Genomic DNA, 21,442 nt, shown 5'->3' with positions numbered 1-21,442 from the left:
GGGCATTTTGTACTATATTTATTTTGGACCCAGATTTTCTTGCCCTTGGTTTCTGATTAGCTGTTCCTCCTCCTTGCTTTGGCCTCTCATCTTGCCTGGAAGCATTTCAAGAGATCTGTTTGGATGACTGTTTTGTTTAACAGATAAACACTATCTCAACCTTGGGAGAGAGTCAAGACGGCAGGATGGAGCTCTCCATTAATGCTTCTGGATCTAAGGCATGAAATCCCTGGAGCAGGGAGTCTGGCTTCTTAGTGTAGTATACTCGTGTCGGGAAATTGTTTCATTCTTTGAGATTAGCTTTTACAAGGGAAATGTGGGATTCTGGGGCATTCTCAAAAGTTTTGCATAATTTGGTGGAACTTAAAGGGTCTTACTGTTTATAAATTTTTATAAATTAAAGAATGATTATTTGACTAAAAAAGTGGGCTTTTTGGTTCTTCAGGGTCTAAATTGATCTTAGCTGAGGTCTGGCACAGACCACTCCTTTCAGGGAGCTTTCACTCAGATTATTGGGGTTCTCAAAAAACCGAGTATTGTATAAAGCAGAAAATAAATGGTCTTCAAGGAGTATCAGGCCTTTAAGCATAAGACGTCTCCCAAGAGAAAACAGTAATGCCCCCAATTCCCATTTACTTTGACCTTCTTTGAGAGACTGTCTGAGTGACTCTTCAGGGACAGAAAAAACCAACTAATTCTACTGAAGTGTTACAATACCCAGAAGGCTTCTTTTTTTCTTTTTTGTCATTTCTTTTAAAAAAAATTGAAATACAGTTGACATACAGTAATGTTCAGTTCAGTTCAGTCGCTCAGTCGTGTCCAACTCTGCAGCCCCATGAATCACAGCACGCCAGGCCTCCCTGTCCATCACCAACTTCCAGAGTCCACTCAAACTCATGTCCATCGAGTCGGTGAAGCCATCCAGCCATACCATTCTCTGTCGTCCCCTTCTCCTCCTGCCCCCAATCTCTCCCAGCATCAGAGTCTTTTCCAGTGAGTCAACTCTTCGCATGAGGTGGCCAAAGTATTGCAGTTTCAGCTTCTACATCAGTCCTTCCAATGAACACCAGGACTGATCTCCTCTAGGATGAACTGGTTGGATCCCCGCAGTCCAAGGGACTCTCAAGAGTCTTCTTCAACACTACAGTTCAAAAGCATCAATTCTTCAGTGATCAGCTTTCTTCACAGTCCAACTCTCACATCCATACATGATCACGGGAAAAACCATAGCCTTGACTAGATGGACCTTTGTTGGCAAAGTAATGTCTCTGCTTTTTAATATGCTATTTACTTTTAGATATACTTACAAGATGGTTTGACATGTGCATACATTGTGAAATGATCAATGGACATGAACTTGGGCAAACTCTGGGAGATAGTGAAGGACAGGGAAGCCTGGTGTGCTGCAGTCCATGGGGTTGCAAAGAATCAGACACAACTGAGCAGTTAAATAACAGTGAAATGATCACCATGATAAGTCTGGGAACCATCTGTCCCCAAGATTGTTATAACACTGTTGACCATAATTCCTTATGCTATGTGTTACATCCCCATGACTTACTTGTTATATAACTGGAAGTTTGTACCTCTCAATCCCCTTCACCTGTTTCATCCACCTCCACATCCTCCTTGCTCTGACAGCCAGCCATCTGTTTATCTCTGAGTCTGTTTTCATTTTGTTTGTTTTTTAGGGTCAACATATAAGTGAAATTATGTGATATTTGACTTTTTTCACTTGGCAGAAAGTGATTTCTGCTTCCTCACTTTGTGGTCTTACTGAATCCTCAGGAGGTAGAGCTGGAAAAAAAAATCAGTGTGTTATGGCTGGGTCTTTGCACTGAAAATCCAGCTGATTCTTGTTATTTGTAGTAGTTACTTTCTGTAAAGTTGCCAGAACTCTGAATTAGTGCTTACAGAGCCATTGCTCCTAGGGAATACACAGGCTTATGTTCCTGTGAGCTTCTGTCACAGTGTTTTCTCAACTGACCAATGCATAACCTTGTTTCTGTTAAAAGGAACCTTATTTCATCTTGAACTTAACATTGAACTCATGATGCACAGCACTGTAACTCATGCTTGAACTAAGCTTATCTGACACATGCATTTTCTCTACCAGGCTCATCACAGCTTTTCTTGCACTTAGAAATACTGAAGTGCTTGGGAACCATCTTAAACACTGAAATCACCAACCAAAAGCATGTGAGTGTGAAACATGACACAGGATAGATCATGGAAAGGACACTTATTTAATTTTTATTTTTGGCCACACCATGTGGTGTGTGGGATCCTAGTGCCCTGACCAGGGATCAAACCTGTGTCCCCCCCAGTGGAAGCCTGGAGTCTTAGCCACTGAACTGCCAGGGACACTTATTTGTAGTAGGAGAGCTGAGCTGAAACAAGAAGGCAGAGCATTGCCTTGTTCAGCCTCAGCTGGGATCGTGCACATGGGCACTCAGATTTTTTGCTGCTCTGTGTATGGCCATGAGTAACAGCAGAAGCACCATTGATAATAGTGTTGGGGTTACAAATAAATTTTTTTTTTTTTAGTTTTTTTTTTAAATTAGGAATCATTTAACTATCTTAAAAGGTTTAAAGAAAAACTCCAAGAACTTTTTTTGATATATGAAATTTTAAACACAATGCCTTGATATTTACAATAAATGAATTCATTCAAATGATGTATATTTAAAGGAAAGTCACGGCACTAAAATACTCATCTCTTTAAATCATCCAATACAAATAAATTTTATCTAGTGGGAAAATTAATAAACATCTACTGTATAATATAAGCAAAATAATCCCAGATATTGCAGCAGGAATCTTCTTCAGCTCAGCTTAATAGCTCATGTAGAAAGCCAGTCATTCAAGGTAAAAATGTATTTCAAGTTGGTACTATAACCAATATCCAGAACACATTTTTAAATAGCTTCATGTAAAAGTGAAAGAGTAAAAGTGTTAGTCGCTCAGTCGTGTTCATCTCTGCTTATCCCATGGACAATAGCTCACCTGACTCCTCTGTCCATGGAAATCTCCAGGCAAGAATACTGGAATGGGTTGCCATTTCCTTCTCCAGGGGATATTCCCGACTCAAGGGTCGAACCTAGGTCTCTTGCATTGCCGGCAGATTCTTTACCATCTGAGCCACCAGGTAATCCCAGCTTCAAGTAAAATGAAGCTAATCAGAGACTCCTTTTGTTGAATATAAACGACAGTTAATGCCTCTGATGCACTTTGAACATCCTGTAGAATAGGAACAACGTCTTGTGTATCCTCCTGTCCCTGGCATGAAGGGTAATAATGGCCAACACATAGTAAGTGAATGAGTACTAAATAAACAAACAAAAGAGCCAGGAGAAATCTGTTCCATGGTGCCTGGGTGCCTGAGGGCACAATAGGAATCTAATGCATCATTTCAAATTAGATACTATCCTGTCCATTGTGTTCATTAACTCATGTGAATGCTTATTAACCATCAGGAAGAGTAGTGCCTTGGATCTGGTGTAGCATGGAGGGCATCATCGCTGGGCCTGAGGATGGCACAGGAGTACCACCAACATTTTGAGAAAACTGCTGAAAAGAGCTGGAACTGCCCTGGACTTCTTGCATCTCACCATGGAGCTAGGCTGGCAGCATTTTTTCCTCTAATATTCCCGATTCCAACTTCTCTCTACTTTAACCTTACTCCCACACTGCTGTTATTAGAAACCGCTCTCTAGGACATGGATTTGATCATGTCAGTCTCTTGCTTTAAGAACTCCATTTTCCCCTAAGAACCAATCAAAGCTCCTTAGTGACCTGGCTCCATCCCTATACCTCAGACTTCAGTCTCTTACCATCGCACCCATGCTCAAGCTAAACTGGACCCATCACTGGAACCCAGCCATGCCTTTGAGGATTTACAGTCGTTGCATAGTGTTGTCTGCTCCTTCACCCAGCTCTTCCTTTCAGCCCTAGCTCAAATTACAGCCCCTCTGCTGTGTCTGGCAAGATACCAATCTCTCCCTAAGTAGACTCACATGTTAATGTTCAGTAAACATATTTGAATGAGTCAGTGCATCTAAATAGTATGTAGGACAGTGGTCCCCAACGTTCTCGAGCCAGGGACTGATTTGGTGAAAGAGAACTTTTCCAGGGAGCAGGGGGTGGGGTGAGGGGTGGTTTGGGGATAATTCAAGTATGTTACTTTTATTGTGAACTTTAATGCTTCTGCTGATCTGAAGAGAGGTACCGGTCCTCAGGCTAGAGGTTGAGAACCCCTGATCTAGAGGAAATAGGAAGGCTTGAAATGTCTTTAAAATAAAAAGGAGAGGCTATACCTCAGTATCTACTAAGACAAGTAAAAAGCTGTGGCTGCCTTTTTATTAAATAGCTTTGTCTGTTGTACAGAACTGAGCTTTTCCACTCAGGAAACGCCTACACTCAGCCACACTCCACAGCCCCCAGTATAAACATCCAGGGACTAGACTTGATTAAAGTAGAAGCAAGTGAAATTTTATGTGTGCGGAAATGACATTCAATTTCAGATATTATCTGTTTCAATTATTTCCTGCAGATTAACTATTTCAAATATTTATCATGGAGCTACTATGTATTAGAAACTGGGCCAGGGGCTTTGACGCGTGAAAAGATAAGCAGAAAGCAGGGACTTTTGTCTAGTGGGATGACAAATGTGGAAGCACGTTTCTGTAAAACAGGATAAACTGTACACTCACTGCAGGTAGTGATGGTGGCACATAAGAAGGTGAGACTTATTTTCAACCTGCTCAGTTCCGTAGAAGAGCTTGGGTTTAATGTGAGCCTTAAAGGGTGCATTTGGGAGTAGGTAGGTGGCAGTGACTGAACTGAACTGAACTGAACTGAGGTGGCAGGGTCGGAGAAGGCAATGGCAAGCCACTCCAGTACTCTTGCCTGGAAAATCCCATGGACGGAGGAGCCTGGTAGGCTGTAGTCCATGGAGTCGCTACGAGTCAGACATGACTGAGCGACTTCACTTTCACTTTTCACTTTCACACATTGGAGAAGGAATTGGCAACCCACTCCAGTGTTGTTGCCTGGAGAATCCCAGGGACGGGGGAGCCTGGTGGGCTTCCATCTATGGGGTCACACAGAGTCGGACACGACTGAAGTGACTTAGCAGCAGCAGCAGCAGGTGGCAGGGTAGACTGAAGGAAGAGCATGGTTAGAGCTGTTCCAAGAGGAGGGAAGCATGTGAACAAAGGCACTGAGGCAGGAAAGTACAGGGAGCAACAGCAGGGATAAGTACAGGGACAAGTAGTGCAGGGAACGCAGGGGAGAGGGAGGAGCATTGTTAGCTAAGACTGGGAAAGCACATCATAATCTGGTGGAAAGAAATGTAATGGCAGTTTGCTTGGACTTAATGCTGTAGTCTTTAGGAGCCATGCACAGTTTTCTTTCTTTTTTCTTTTTTTTTTTTAATTTATTTTTTAAGTTTAATTGGAGGCTAATTAATTTACAATATTGTATTGGTTTTGCCATACATTGACATGAATCTGCCCCGGGTGTACATGTGTTCCCCATCTTGAACCCCCCTCCCACCTCCCTCCCCATATCATCCCTCTGGGTCATCCCAGTGCACCAGCCCCAAGCATCCTGTATCATGCATTGAACCTGGACTGGTGATTCATTTCACATATAATATACATGTTTCAATGCCATTCTCCCAAATCATCCCACCCTCGCCCTCTCCCACAGAGTCCCAAAGACCTGTGTCTCTTTTGCTGTCTCGCATACAGGGTTATCGTTACCGTCTTTCTAAATTCCATATATATGTGTTAGTATACTGTATTGATGTTTTTCTTTCTGGCTTACTTCACTCTGTATAATAGGCTCCAGTTTCATCCACCTCATTAGAACTGATTCAAATGTATTCTTTTTAATGGCTGAGTAATACTCCGTTGTGTATATGTACCACAGCTTTCTTATCCATTTGTCTGCTGATGGACATCTAGGTTGCTTCCATGTCCTGGCTATTATAAACAGAGGAGCCATACACAGTTTTAAAACAAAGGAAATATAAGAGAGCAAGAGCAGCTGCTAAAATTTGTCAACATTTAAGTAAAAGTGTCAGGCACTTTTACTTAATCCTTACTGCAGCACTTTGAGATGAGTACTATTAGTATCACATTTCATAGATCAAATGGAAAGCCCAGAGAATTTAAGTAACTTTCCCAGGATCTACCACAAATAAGTGGTGGATCTGGGACTTGAAGCCAGCAAGTTTTATTTAAGAACTTGGTTGTGAACCTGAATGTGTAGGGTTTAGGGAGTCTCTGAACTTTCTCAATTGTTTGCAGAGTATTTAGTATATATGAATGTGTGCATTTGTTTAAGAGAACATGTAAAGCTTTAAGCATATGAAAAGTATGTTCCATAAAAGATTAATTAAGAAAGACTATGGTAGCCCTCTCTTTTGCTCTCTAAATTCCCTCAGTATGTTCAATGCATTATATGGTGACTTTAGGCTTATGTTTCTTCTTACATTGGAAGAAGCAGAGGAATATAGCACCACTCAAAGTGAAATGTCACAGCAGTTTGTAGGAATTGTTATTATAGTATTATAAGTGGCAAGCTCTTCTTGATCTGTGAGAAACATGGAAAATGCTCAAGAAGTTCTTTGGAGAGTAAAACATGAGCTATCCAGACCTTAAAATTTATGATAATTTTTAAAAGATTTTTTTGATGTGGACGATTTCTTAAAATCTTTATTGAATTTGTTACAATATTGCTTCTGCTTTATGTTGGTCTTTTGGCCATGAGGCACATGGGATCTTAGCTGGCCAACCAGGGATAGAATGCACACCCCCAGCTTTGGAAGGCAAAGTCTTAGCCACTGGACTGCCAGGGAAGTCCCAAAATTTGTGATAATTTGAAGGCAGAAAGCCTGGGTCTCCATTGGACAAACATCATTCTTACAAAAGCTAAATAAACTCCTGAAATTTGAAATGTTTTTGAAAAATGCCTAGATGCTAATCTTCTTCAATTGTTCCAGTTTGTCTTTTTACAGTTAGAGGGACTTAGGGGATGAATATTTAATAACCTATAAGACTGTAAATTCCTCGTGGCCAGTAGTGAATTCAAAGGCAGGTGTCCAGATGAATGAATCCACATTAAAGAATTGCCCAGTTTATATCACTTGAGAAATCAGACTAATACCTAAGTTTGGTTTAGAGTGAAAAATATTAATGATTTAAATATGTACATCTTTAAGATGTTACTATCACTGATAACTCAGATGGTAAAGAATCTGCCTGTAATGCAGGAGGCCTGGGGTTCGATTCCTGGGTCAGGAAGATCCTCTGGAGAAGGAAATGGCAACCCACTCCAGTATTCTTGCCTGGAGAATCCCATGGACAGAGGAGCCTGGTGGTCTACAATCCATGGGGTCACAGAGTCGGACATGACCGAGCAACTAACACATCACACAGGCACAGCAAATATGATACTTTAATAACAGAGATCTGGATTTCCTACTTACTGGAGTTTTTTAAATGTTTTTTCCCATCTTTGTTTTCACATTCTCTATTTTACACTTTTTTCCTGAACTGCTTGAAAGTGTTTAATATACAGCCCCCATTCAGATTTCTCCAATGATTAAAAAATATCTTTTATCATAGTTTTGTAGATTTGTAGGATTCAGTAAGGATGGTAAATAGCAATTGGTTGTCAGATCTCTTTTTGTCTTTTTTGAATTATCTTGTCTCCCTCCCTTTTTTGTTTTTTCTTGTTTTGTATTTCATGATGTTAACATGTTTGAAAAGTCTAAAACATTTGTCTCAAGTATGTCTTTCAATCCGGGTTCATCTGACTGTTGGTTTCCTAATGACTAGATTCAGATTCAACAGTGCTGGGAAGAATACACCGCTTCTCTTTAGAAAGTATGTGATAATGGTTAAGCTAGATTTAGTCACTGGATTAAGTTGGTGTTCGCTGGACCTCTCATTGTGCAGGTACCTAATCCCCTTAATAAGTTATCTGTGGGGTAGTTCTTCGGGACCATGTGCGTATCTGTTCCCCAACACTCAGTCATTCACCAGGTGTTTTCAACATTCATCTTGGATCATTATGTGAATCAGTGACCAGGTTGGTGGTTGCAATATGGTACTAACTGAATTTTTGAAAGTTACTTTCAGTTCAGTTCAGTTCAGTTCAGTCGCTCAGTCGTGTCCAACTCTCCGCGACCCCATGAATCACAGCACGCCAGGCCTCCCTGTCCATCACCAACTCCCGGAGTTCACTCAAACTCATGTCCACAGAATCGGTGATGCCGTCCAGCCATCTCATTCTCCGTCGTCCCCTTCTCCTCCCGCCCCCAACCTTTCCCAGCATCAGAGTCTTTTCCAGTGAGTCAACTCGTCTCATGAGGTGGCCAGAGTATTGGAGTTTCAGCTTTAGCAATTTCTCCTTTTTACCCACATCCCTGTTTGGAAAAAATCTAGACCCCAAAGACAGGTGGCAGAGGAGCCGACAAAAGTGAAACCCAGAAACAACTATCCAAACACATATTATTACTTTGAGTGTCAGAAGTGTTTTATTTTATGAGTGGATGTATAGGAAGAAAGTTCTTGGAAAGAGAGAGAGAGGTGTGTCTTTTAGTTTGGGGGATTTGCCCTTAAAATAATAAATCTTTGTTGGTGCAGATGAAGAACAGCAAAACAAATGGCCTTTCTGATTTCCTTCTAGACTGAGAGCATTCAATTAATAATGAGATGAATTTTCATTCAACAGCCACAGTCTGAAAACATATTTCATGTCTACCCTCCTATCTGAAAATATTCTTTATAAATAGTTCTTTAAAAGCATGTTAGTTGGCATCTCAACCATGAAATTCCTGTGAAAGGTAGATAGTACACAGGAATTGTTTAGGAGGGGGGATTCCTTGATCTAGGCTTAGAATTCTTTCAAGAATTATCCTAAAGCTGTTATACCTACCCTGCTCATGACCAACTCACTCAGTGACTTGGTGTTATCTGATGAGGATCTCATTTCACTTTTGAAAGCAAAGTGTTGTTCTCTTTGTTGAGGTCATAAGAGGAGGCAGGAAAAGATTGACTCTGGACATTGCAATTGAAAACCCCCCCATCCATCTTGAGATTATCGAGTACCCTGAATGCAGTATCAGTTCTCTTGTTTGCAGTTCATGATGAAAAGACCTATTTTTGAAGCTCGTTAACTATCCCTTCTGTCTAGACAAAACTATTCTTGAATATTGGTGTCATTACCAGAACTCTGTGAATTCATTTATAATTTGCTTTGTTTTTCTTTTCATTGTTTTATAAGAGGATTTTGGACATTATTTTTGTGATCAGGTAGACCTTGGACCCCTTGCTCCTTTTGAGCATTTTCATGTCATGTTCTTGAAGTTTGGAAAAGTGATTTGCCCCTATTTTGCTGGTATGGTATGATCACATACTTTTCTCTTGTTGAGATTTTGCTGAGTGAGAAATTGGTGTGGCATGAGGTGGTCTGTGAAATTTATTTTAACCAACCCTAATTCTGTGTTTGGAGACAGCTGAATACTCCTTACATTTGGTTGATAATTTCTCACCCTGCATGCTGGTTTGTATTACTGTGTTGTTACAGAGTGTAGAATGTGAATAAGGCAAAGCCTTGCTAATTCAAGCATCTGAGCTTTATCACAAGACTGAGAAGTTCACTTGAAGAAATTAGATTAGCACGTAGCCTGGCAAGCGCAGTCATTCTCCTAGAGTCTTGAGGTTTCTGCAGAGCTGGAGTCTCTCCATGACCATAAGAGTCTCTCCATGACCATGCCAAATTTGCTGCCAGTTCTCTTGCCGTGTGGTGGTCTCCTCCAGCCCCAGTCCCTTGGATATAACACAGAGCAGAGAACGTGGTCCTAGTTTGGCCTGCAACTGAGAGCTTCATAGCATATTTGACACTATAATAAATGAGGAGGTACTGAAATATTTTCTGTTCTTAAACACTTTGACTCACTTTCTAAGATGTAGCAGAACAATCTCAAAGAATATTTGGAATTACAATTTTTTATAAAGAATATTTATCATAAAGGCTTGTAAAGTACATTGAGTCATAGAGGTGGGTTCATACTTGTCAAACAGGTTTGTATAACACTGAAAAATAAACACTGATATGTTGGAAATCTTACAAATGAACAGGGCTTTTTATTAATGTGGGCAGTTTTATAGTAGTTCACTTGGGGTGAGTTTTTCTTAGAGGTTGACTTATTTAATAGAGAATTGAGCAGACAGTAAGACTGGTTACAAGTTCCATGATGGTAGGAGTTGTCATCTTTCTTTTAGGTGTATTCTAGTGTCTCATCTAAAGCAGCAATAAGGCTCCCTGTGTATTTGTTGAATTAAATTTTCAAATTAATAACAGTTGCTAAATTCTTCTGGCTTTAGTTTTTTTCAGTCTGTAGGTCACCACCTCCCCTGACCTTCTGCAGATTGCCATTGTCTTTTCTTCCTATCTCCCCCAACCCTCTTTTCCTACTCTTAACCCTGCTGACCAGTAACTTTTTGACTTAAGGAATAGCAAGTCTAAGTTATTGTGTTTCATTTTTTTAAATTATGTAGGGAAAAAAAGAGAAATAGAATATATTCACATCTTAAAATGATTGTATAGAGATAGAGCACTCTATAGCAGACTCTGTTAAGATCTTGCAGTAGAAACCAACACCTGTTGCTTGTCTTCCAGAGGTCAGAGTCTATAGGTAAAATAGTCATATTAAGAGAGCTGAAACATACAAGTCATGGTGTGAAGGTGGGGACTGGGGGACAGCTTAAGTAAAGTTGACCACGTCAATTGGAAGAATCACTTTTGGCCTCTTAGCAACTCTGGAGCAGTGTCTTTAAGGATGAATGCCTCAGGCAATGGGGGACTTGAGAAGGCATTGCAAGAATTCTCCAGAAAGTGGAGAAGGTAATTTTGTGTTTGTGTGTTGGCTCTTGTGAGAGAAGGAAGACTGTTGTTCTTTGGGGAATTTGGAGAGTGTAGATTAAACGATCTGGGAAAAGAAAAGGGCAGGCATTGTCAGTGCCTGTGGATGTGGTGGATGTGCCATGGCTTGGGAAGGAGGGGCAAAGTCTGCTCCTGGAAGGAAGTGAATGAAATTCGTGGGGTAATGAACTGAAAGTCTTGGTGAAGTCAGGGAGCAGCTGAAGGTAAAGGAGGGCATTCAGGTGAGCTAGTTGAATGGGAAATTTTCTCAGAGGTATAGATAAAGTGAGGAGTCGGCTGTGCAGAGACTCAGGTGTAACCATGGGCATAGATTGTTAAAAATGCACTATTTTTTGATTTCTTCGTTCCCATGGTACTCTCTTTCCTGTGACAACATCATGTATAACCTGCCAGGATTTCACACTTTAACTCCATACCAGTTTGTAAAGTCCTCCATTTTAGACTAACCGTATTTGTGACTCAAAGAACCTCATATATGAAACCTTTTAAAATCAACCTACCCGTGTTGAATTGGTTATTTAGTATTCAGTATGGACCATGTGCATACTCTTACTTGCCATAACCCTTTATAGTCGTGTGTTTACACGGCTTTATCTCTTGAATAATAAGTCAGCTGGAGGGCTTCCCTGGTAGCCTAGTGGTTAAGAATCCACCTTACAATACAAGGGACATTGGTTCGATCCCTAGTCTGGGAAGATCCCACATGCTGCTGGGCAACTAACCCTATGTGCCACAGATATTGAAACTGTGCCCTTAGACTCCATGAATCACAACTACTGAGCCTACACGCAGCAATTACTGAAGCCTGTGTTCCCTAGAGCCCATGCTCTGCAATAAGAGAAGCCACCACAGTGAAAAGCCCCCACTCACCACAACTATAGAAAGCCCTTGTAAAGCAATGAAGACTCAGGGCAGCCAAAAATAAATAAATAAATTCTTTAAAAGAATATATATTTTGTTTATTGGCAGAAACAACTTGTGGGGATTGTAGAATAGGGACTATCAAAACGTTTAAAAATCTGGTGGTATGGGGTGTCGTAATTCGAAGGATTCTTGAGGTTGGATTCTCTTGCTTCTGTGAGAGAATCTTTTCTTTTGTGCCAGTTCACGGGGGCGCTCAGTGGCCTTCTTGGGATCCTCTCTCCCCAAAAGTGAGGAGAGGACTTGGTGCCTTAGCCAGCGGAAGACCCACCTGAAGTTCAGACACGAGAGGGCTTCTGTGGTGGAGTGAGTGTCCTCCTCTTGTGGACCTGATAAGACTGAGGAGATCTCTGCAATATCTGTGCCTTGGCTGCCAGTTGCCTCGCTTATTATCTGCCAAGAAGACGAGTGTTAGATATTGTGTAACCTGGATGACAGTGGGGTCAGTATTTGTCCATTTAGGGAGCTCAGATCCTTTAACTGGCTTCCCTGGTGGCTCAGATGGTAAAGAATCTGCCTACAATCCAGGAGACCTGGGTTTGATCCCTGGGTCAGAAAGGGTTGAAGGGAATGGCAACCTACTACTCCAGTATTCTTACCTGAAAAATCCCATGAACAGAGGGGGTCACAAAGAGTCAGACATGACTGAATGACTAATACACAACCCAGCTATATATGCTCAGTTTCAGTACTCATTAATATTTACACACACACACACACACACCCTTATTTTGGTCATAATTGTCTTTACATTCATACCCTCCTCTCTCAGGGCTCCTCAGTATTTTGCCTTCACCTCTACTCTGTCCCTTCTGTAGTGGGGAGTAATGCTCCATGTGTTCCCACCTGGACCCTCCACCAGACCCGTCCTGTGCTTGCCTGTGAGGCACCTCTCTGCTTACCTTAGGAAGCTCCTGGTTCTGAAGTATTGGATGAATCTGTGGAAACTGGATGACATCTTCATTTTCTAGTGGGTTGAACTTGGCCAAGTCTTCACAGCTACCATGTTCTTGATGACTAACTTGAGCCATTCCTGGAAGGGAACTGCTAGGCAGCTGGGAGTCTTCCTCCTGAGCAGATTCAGGGAGCATAGAGTCATCATCTTTGTCATCATTCTGGTTCTCTAGAAATTTCTCAAGCTTTTGCACAAGACCATCCAGTTTGCTGAGAGTCATCTGTGTCTTCTCTTTGGGGTGCTTGTCTTTGTTGTCTCCACTTAGGTCACAGTTAGCGGTCGAGTCTGAATTGTTAGAGGCCACGTCAACATCCCAGGCCAGGGTGATGCTGAGTTTGCAGAACTGCTGTGGGCCATCCTGTATTTGGTCTCGTCTCGCTAGGAGCCTCCCTGGGTTTTCAGTCCACCATGACCCTTGGATCGGAGGGACAAAGTGGCTTGAAGGACCTTCAGAAGATGAGTCTTCACAGGAGAGGGTGTTTTCACAGAAGGTGTCCTCACAGGGGAAATAGCCCACAGAGAGACTCAGGTTTGATTCAGAGCTGCTGGAGAATGAGTGCACCATGGAGTTCGAAGGCTCAAATCTCAGGTCTCCCTCATCCCAGGGATCTTCAAAAGAGAAAATCTAAGTGGGATTGGGGAGAAGAGGAGGGTAATAGGTACTTACCCAATAACATTATCCATTCTTTTTTCTATTTGGAACTATCACACTCTGAGAGAAGTTCATCTGTTTTACAGTCTCCAATGAAGAACAAGAGAGGCAGCCCTCTCCCTTTAAAAACCTGCTCTATACAACCCTTTCCACTAAGCATCTTCACTGGATGCCTCGTATCATCTATTACTACAGTTGAAAAAACTTGTATCATAAAAGAAAAATGATCATGCTGTAAAATTTGAAAAATATAAAAAAATATGAAGATGAAAATAAATATGCTTGTGATTCCCCTGTCCAGAGAATAATGATAATCATCATGAAAACATTTTGGTGGATTTCCTTATAATCTTTTCTTTGTATTTATATGTACTTATGTGTATCCATATATATGTACAGTCATGTGTATATGTAGATATGAAAGTCACATCAGTTGAGACTGAGATTATTATATTTTATGGCACAACCTGAACGTGAAAGTGAAAATCGCTCAGTCCTGTTCGACTCTTTGTGACCCCGAGGACTATACAGTCCATGGAATTTTCCAGGCCAGAATACTGGAGTGAGTAGCCTTTCCCCTTTCCAGGGAATCTTCCCATCCCAGGGATTGAACCCAGGTCTCCTGCACTGCAGGCAGACTGTACTTCAAGGAGATCAAACCAGTCTATCCTAAAGGAAATCAGTCCTGAATATTCATTGGATGGACTGATGCTCCAATACTTTGGCCACATGATTCAAAGAACTGACTCATTGGAAAAGACCCTGATGCTGGGAAAAATTGAAGGCAGGAGGAGAAGGGGACGACAGAGGATGGGATGATTGGATGGCATCACCGACTCAATAGACATACATTTGAGCAAGCTCTGGGAGTTGGTAATGGACAGGGAGACCTGGCGTGCTGCAGTCCATGGAGTTGCCAAGAGTCGGACACGACTGGGCAACTGAACTGACTGAACTGATGGCACAGCCTACATTAAACGTGTATATGGCTATTCTGTCATTTTAACCACTTTCTTATTAATGACTTAGTTATTGTCTTTAATAGATACATCTGCAGTAAAACCCCTTGTTAATAAATCTTTGTGTATTCCTTTATGTATTTATAGGTGGGTTTAATCGATCAAAGACCACAAATGTATTAAAGGCTCCTAATAATTGATATCCGGAGAAGGCAATGGCAAGCCACTCCAGTACTCTTGCCTAAAAAATCCCATGGATGGAGGAGCCTGGTAGGCTGCAGTCCGTGGGGTCACTATGGGTCGGACACGACTGAGCGATTTCACTTTCACTTTTCACTTTTACACATTGGAGAAGGAAATGGCAACCCACTCCAGTGTTCTTGCCTGGAGAATCCCAGGGACGGGGGAGCCTGGTGGGCTTCTGTCTATGGGGTCACACAGAGTCGGACACGACTGAAGTGACTTAGCAGTAGCAGCAGCAGCAATAGTTGATACCAAGTTGCTTTCCAGAAAGGTTATAGGCACTTAGACACGCATCCTTCCACCATCTGATGGCACTTTTTCTATGATGTCCCATAGAAACCGGGGGTGAGGGTAGGAATACACATGCACACATGCATGCACCTGTTGTAGTCTCTGTAACGTTTTGCCCTGGTGGCTGCCCACGTGAAAGGGGTGCTGCCAACTCCCGAGCCATAAATTAGGGACATGAAAAATCCTTCAGGTCCTGAGTCTCAGTAGCTAAAAGTCCAACTGCCAGAAGTCTGTGTTCTGGGACTGTTGGTTACCATGGTAACAGAAGGACCCAAGTTATAGTCACAAGTGTGGGAAGAGAGAAGAAAGGAATTGAAAGCTACAGGAACCAGTGCCTTGCTCGCAAAATATCCCATCCCCTCATCAACTCAGCTGATGAGACTCCCTCTTGATGGTAGAAGGACAAATGCCATGACAGTTCCTTTCCTCTTGTCATGTTGGTGTCCAGGATTGTTTTTGTCTTGAGTGAATTTAGAACCTATTTGGTAAAATGGACACAAACAACCTTTTATAGGACAGAATGGTAACTGCAGCAACAGAACTTTAAAACTAATGTCATGGGAGAACAGAAGGAGGTACCTTGTGCCGCCAGGGTGGAGATCCGGGAGGGGGCATCAGGAGAAGCCTGCCAGAGGAGATTCCCTCTGATCTCAGTATTTAGTGGCGTGTGGAAGTTAGCTGAAAAGGAGGGAGTGATTGGGGGAGAGGACCTTACAAGCAGATGGGACACGTGAGCAAGGACTCCCAGGTGAGAAACAGCCAAGTGTGGGGAGGAGATCAAGCATGAGGTGGTAAACAGGGTCACTAAGATCATGGAAAGCCTTCCACCCCTGTTAGGGAACTTGGTTTTTATCCTGTGAGCACATACTCAGGTAGTGGTTTCATTTATTAGGCATTCTTCTGGTTAACTCAAAGTATATTGAATGCTCAACATGATGAAAACAAGCAAACAAAACAAAACTTCCAGTGCACTTGGCAGCATGAATGTTATTGGTTGGCTTTCACGGGATAGAATCAGTAGGTGTGCCCTGGGTTGAGAAATGGATGGGAGGAGATGAGGTGGTGACAGTGGGCCTAGACTCTACTTCATCTGGGTCTGAGTGAGAAGGTGAGGGAGGAGGCAGAGGCCAACTTAGTTTCTGCACCCACTCCCCAAATACAGAAGAGGGGCACAGTCAGTACTGGGGGACAGTTTCAAAACTTAAAAGGTTGGCTACTGCTTTTGGAGAGTAAGGGTGGGATACGTGGCATGGGCAGGGGGCTTGATTGTAATAATACTTGGTTATTTCCTGGTGTTAGAAGGAAAAAAGTGAAGATGGATGTGGACAGGTATGGAGGAATGCATTGTTGAGGACCTCTGTATTCTTTGAGCTTCCCAGCTAGGCTTCGGCCTTATTCCTGAGGTTGTCTGTATTATTTTACACCAGTTCTGTTACCTGGATCTCTGTCCTTGTTGTCCTTGTTCTCTGTATTATCTCCTTTGACAGTCTCTTCAGTAACATGAGGTGCCTTGGTTTTTTCTAGACTTGGAGCTTTGCTTTTCCTTGTCGTCCTCCTCTGCTGACATCCCTGCTGACCTCACTAGGTCTCCCACTTCCTGGTCTGCCCTCCCCTTCCCAATGGCATCATGGAATTGTGAGGGGATTGGTGAGGTCTCTGGGGGCACTTTATGGGTGGAGGCAGTAAGTCTTTCATTGTCTGCTTCCCAAATGTGCAAATTCTGAGGACAACTGTGGGTCATGCAGGATTGAAGGCAGTCAGTCAGTTGCAGAGGCTAAACAAAAATTAACCTTTCCAACTGTAGAGTCATCTTAACAAATGTAGTTACAGCAACTGCCAGCCTGGTCTAAACTTTGGGGCTGTGGGGTACTGTTTCTGGGTCAATCAGTGATTCTCAGGAAGGGAGTAGGGCTTCCACTCAGAGTTTCCAAGGCATGGAGAGCGTATGTACTTGGAAAAACTACATGTTATGTTTTTTAAAAAAATTTTTTTTCACTTAAGTATAGTTGATTTACAATGTTGAGAAAGCATGTTCCTAAATTAATATTGCTTAGAACTTTTTTTGGTCACTTTTAAAAAAAAATTAAAGTTATAAACAGCATTAAAAGAAATCATACGGTTTTTATATTCAGAAAGAAGCATAGGTTTCAACACATACACACACATACCCACACGCGCACACACACACATGAAAAGGAAAAAAGCCAAGAAACACTGGTCTGACTTAAAGAACTCGAGCTCATTGGAATCTATTAGCTGCCAAAAGATCTTTTTCAAACACTTTTCTGTCTTTATTTCCATTTAACAAGATTATATTTAACATTTGCTACGTTTGCTCAGTATCAGTACAATGCTTTTGCTGTTGTACTTGTTAAATTTCTCATGCTCTTGCTTAGTCGCTCAGTCGTGTCCAACTCTGCGACCCATAGACTGTAGCCCACCGGGCTCCTCTGTCCATGTGATTCTCCAGGCAAAAATGCTGAAGTGGGTAGCCATGCCCTCCTTCAGGGGTTCTTTCCGACCCAGGGATTGAACCCAGGTCTTCTGCATTGCCAGGTGGATTCTTTATCACTGAGCCACCTGGTCAGTCCCACTGGTTAAATTTCTAGGTTTTGTTAAGTTAGATTTTTTTCGGTCAGTCTGTTTCAGGAGTTACGATGTCCTAGTGTGAGAAATAGGCAGAATTGGAATTGGGGAGACACCATTTGTACTCTACAGAGGCCACATGGCAAGTGACCACAGACGCCACACATTCCATGAGTGTTTGGGGTTCTAGGTTAATTCTGGGGAGCTCAGGTCAGGAGCAGCCTCCTCTGCAGCATTTATTGGCCACTTACTGCATGCCAGGTCCTATTCTAAGCACTTTGTATGTGTTATTTAATCTTCACAGCTCCCCAGTCAGTTAAGCATCGTTAGTTGCCCTATTTTACAGACAAAGAACCCTAGAGAAAGTAATGGCAACCCACTCCAGTGTTCTTGCCAGGGAAATCCATGGATAGAGGAACCTGGTGGGCTACAGTCCATGGGGTCCCAAGAGTCAGACATGACTTAGCAACTACACCACCACCACCCACAGACAAAGGAACCAAGGCCTGAACAGTTACATACCCTTCCCACCTCTCCAAACCTTAAACCCTAGAACCTGGGTTCAGACTCTTACCCTCTACACACTCCTGTCTCTTGGGAGGCAGACCACCTGCCTCCTCCCTGAAAGATTGCTGGGACTTAGGCCAAAGTTAAACCTGTGTCCTGGTGCCTTGGAAGAAACTCCTTTGAGTGGAACTGTGTATTCTAAGTATGTAGTCCACAGGACTGGCCCCAAGCAATGGGCATCCACATTTGGAGCAGGCTAAAATGAGATTTAAAATAAATATTCAGCTTCCTCTTTGGCATGATGAGATCTGGATTCCTCTGCTCTGGCTTTTCATAAAAACTCTATGACTGCCTCTCAGGGCACTGGGAGCCTAGAAAAGGATTCACAAGTAGCTTTCTTTCCATGCAGCTGGAGTGAAGTTCTGGGAGAAGCGGTGTGCTATACCGTTACCCATGCAAATGGAATGCTTTGAGCTAAACATAAAAATTTAAGTGGGAAAAAATTATTTCTCAGCCTAAACTGCTAAAATATAGAATCATCCTGAAGAGAAAAGAGCTTCACACAGGGGAAGCATCAGAGAAAACTTGAAATCTTATATATTTGTACATACTGCCATTTCTCGGTATACTCTCTCTCTCAATATATATACACGTGTGTTTGTATATATATGTAAACATATATATTTCATTTTAAATGCATATGTGTACATATATATTTCATATACAGCTCAAAGTCTCTGAAACTTGCCTTCTCACCTACCCCAGAAAAAGCATAATCACTGTTAATTGCTTGTTATATATTCTCCAGGCAAGAGTACTTGAGTGGGTAGCCATTCCCTTCTCAAGGGGATCTTCCTGACCCAGGAATCAAACCTGGGTCTCCTGCATTGCAGGCAAATTCTTTACTGTCTGAGCTACCAGGGCACCCCTATATGTTACATAATTTATTTTGATATGTTTTCCTAAGCCATCATTGAAGTAACAACACATCTTTAGGATGCCATGCTGAGGAGTGTAATCAATTCTAAAAGGTGACTTAGCTTTTACTTCTGATAACAAATGAGAGAATTCAGGGTCCTCATTAACAATACCACTTATGTTCATTTCTTTCCTAGGGCCTTGGTAGGACTTGGTGACCTACCTTTCCTTGGATCACAGGTATATTATCTAAATAGTATAGCTGGCTCATTACCTTTTCTCTTGAAGCAGAATCATCTATAATAAAGCTCTCGAGGTTTTAAAAATGATAGTATGTGGTAAATTTACAATGTTTTAGAACTGAAGCCAATAATAATGACAAGTTTAAAAATTGGAATGCTTCCTCAAATCCATTTGACTTGATGGGATTTAGAGCCTAAATATATAAAGTGGAAAGTTTCTGACTTAGAAATTAAGCTACTATTATGGTTAATTTTATGTGTTGACTTGACTTGGCCACAGGGTACCCAGATATTTGGTTCAGCATTATCCTGGGTGTGTCTGTGAGGGTGCTTCCAGATGAGATTAACATTGGGATCAGTAGACTCAGTAAGGCAGATAGCCCCTGCTTGTGTGGGTTGGCCTCCAATTCTTTGAATCCTTAATAAAACAGAAAACTAAGGAAGGGAGAATTTGCTCTCTCTGCCTGACTGTCTTTGAGCTAGGACATTGGTTTTCTCCTACCTTTGGACTCAAACTGGAACTTACATCATCAGTTCTCCTGATACTCAGGCCATTGGACTTGGACTGGAACTGCACTATTGTCTCTTCTGGGTCGCCAGCTTGCAGAGGGCACACCTTGGGACTTTTCAACTTCCCTAACTTGCTTGGAAAATTCTGAAAGAGATGGGAATACCAGACCGCCTGACCTGCCTCTTGAGAAACCTGTATGCAGGTCAGGAAGCAACAGTTAGAACTGTACATGGAACAACCGACTGGTTCCAAATAGGAAAAGGAGTACGTCAAGGCTGTATATTGTCACCTTGCTTATTTAACTTATATGCAGAGTATATCATGAGGAACGCTGGGCTGGAAGAAGCACAAGCTGGAATCAAGATTGCTGGGAGAAATATCAATAATCTCAGATATGCAGATGACACTACCCTTAAGGCAGAAAGTGAAGAGGAACTCAAAAGCCTCTTGATGAAAGTGAAAGAGGAGAGTGAAAAGGTTGGCTTGAAGCTCAACATTCAGAAAACAAAGATCATGGCATCTGGTCCCATCACTTCATGGGAAATAAATGGAAAAACAGTGGAAACAGTATCAGACTTTATTTTCTTGGGCTCCAAAATCACTGCAGATGCTGATTGCAGCCATGAAATTAAAAGACGCTTGCTCCTTGGAAGGAAAATTATGACCAACCTTGATAATATATTAAAAAGCAGAGACATTATTTTGCCAACAAAGGTCTGTCTAGTCAAGGCTATTGTTTTTCCCATGGTCATGTATGGATGTGAGAGTTGGACTGTGAAGAAAGCTGATCGCCGAAGAATTGATGCTTTTGATCTGTGGTGTTGGAGAAGACTCTTGAGAGTCCCTTGTACTGCAAGGAGATCCAACCAGTCCATTCTAAGGGAGATCGATCCTGGTTGTTCATTGGAAGGACTGATGCTAAAGCTGAAACTGCAATACTTTGGCCACCTCATGCGACGAGTTGACTCACTGGAAAAGACTGTGATGCTGGGAAAGGTTGGGGGCGGGAGGAGAAGGGGACGACCGAGAATGAGATGGCTGGATGGCATCACCGACTCTGTGGACATGAGTTTGAGTGAACTCCGGGAGTTGGTGATGGATAGGGAGGCCTGGCGTTCTGTGATTCATGGGGTCGCGGAGAGTCAGACACGACTGAGCGACTGAACTGAACTGAACTGAACTTGCATGAGCCAATTCCTTATAATAAGCCTCTTTTGTCGTTCATATGTGTGTGTGTATGTGTTGATATATATACACATTCATATGTGTACTATTGGTTTTGTTTCTCTGGAGAACCAAGGCTAACATAGCTACTGATTTTTCATCTTGTGAAATTATGAAATATTTTGACAGTATAAAAAGATATCACAAACCTGTGATATGGTACACTAAGGACACAGCGTCATTTTTGTGGTAGTCTTACCCATAATGTGTAATCACAGCCTAATAATGAGACATTATCAGACACACTCCATTTTTGAGACACTCAACAAAATAACGAGTGTCAAGGCCATAAAAGGCAAGGAAAGACTGAGAAACTGCAGAAGACTAGAGAGAAATAACTAGATGGAATTATCAGAATGGGAAAAGGACATGCCAGGGAGACTTCATTGTGTTTTTAATTTTAGTTAATGGTGTTGTCCCGAAGTTAAATTTCTGGTCTGATTATTGTACTATGGTTGCATAAGATGTTAACAT

At 42.0% G+C, this 21,442-nt stretch overlaps 2 protein-coding genes across 9 annotated transcripts in view; one reads left to right on the top strand and one right to left on the bottom strand.

Annotated features, from left to right (window-relative positions):
- PPFIBP1 (PPFIB scaffold protein 1) overlaps positions 1-21,442 on the top strand; it is a 213,284-nt gene that overhangs the window by 72,452 nt on the left and 119,390 nt on the right. The gene's annotated exons all lie outside the window — the stretch shown is intronic.
- Positions 11,971-13,400, bottom strand: C6H12orf71 (chromosome 6 C12orf71 homolog). Its single transcript, XM_088837258.1, has 2 exons — positions 12,783-13,400; positions 11,971-12,273 (listed from the first exon to the last, which is right to left on the bottom strand). The coding sequence occupies exons 1-2, from the start codon at positions 13,398-13,400 to the stop codon at positions 11,971-11,973; spliced, it is 921 nt and encodes a 306-aa protein (XP_088693384.1).

The sequence above is a fragment of the Moschus berezovskii genome, chromosome 6 (assembly GCF_049115385.1).
Source record: "Moschus berezovskii isolate FMDL1 chromosome 6, NW_MosBer_1.0, whole genome shotgun sequence".
Taxonomy (NCBI): domain Eukaryota; kingdom Metazoa; phylum Chordata; class Mammalia; order Artiodactyla; family Moschidae; genus Moschus; species Moschus berezovskii.
This window is presented reverse-complemented; position numbering and strand designations above follow the sequence as displayed.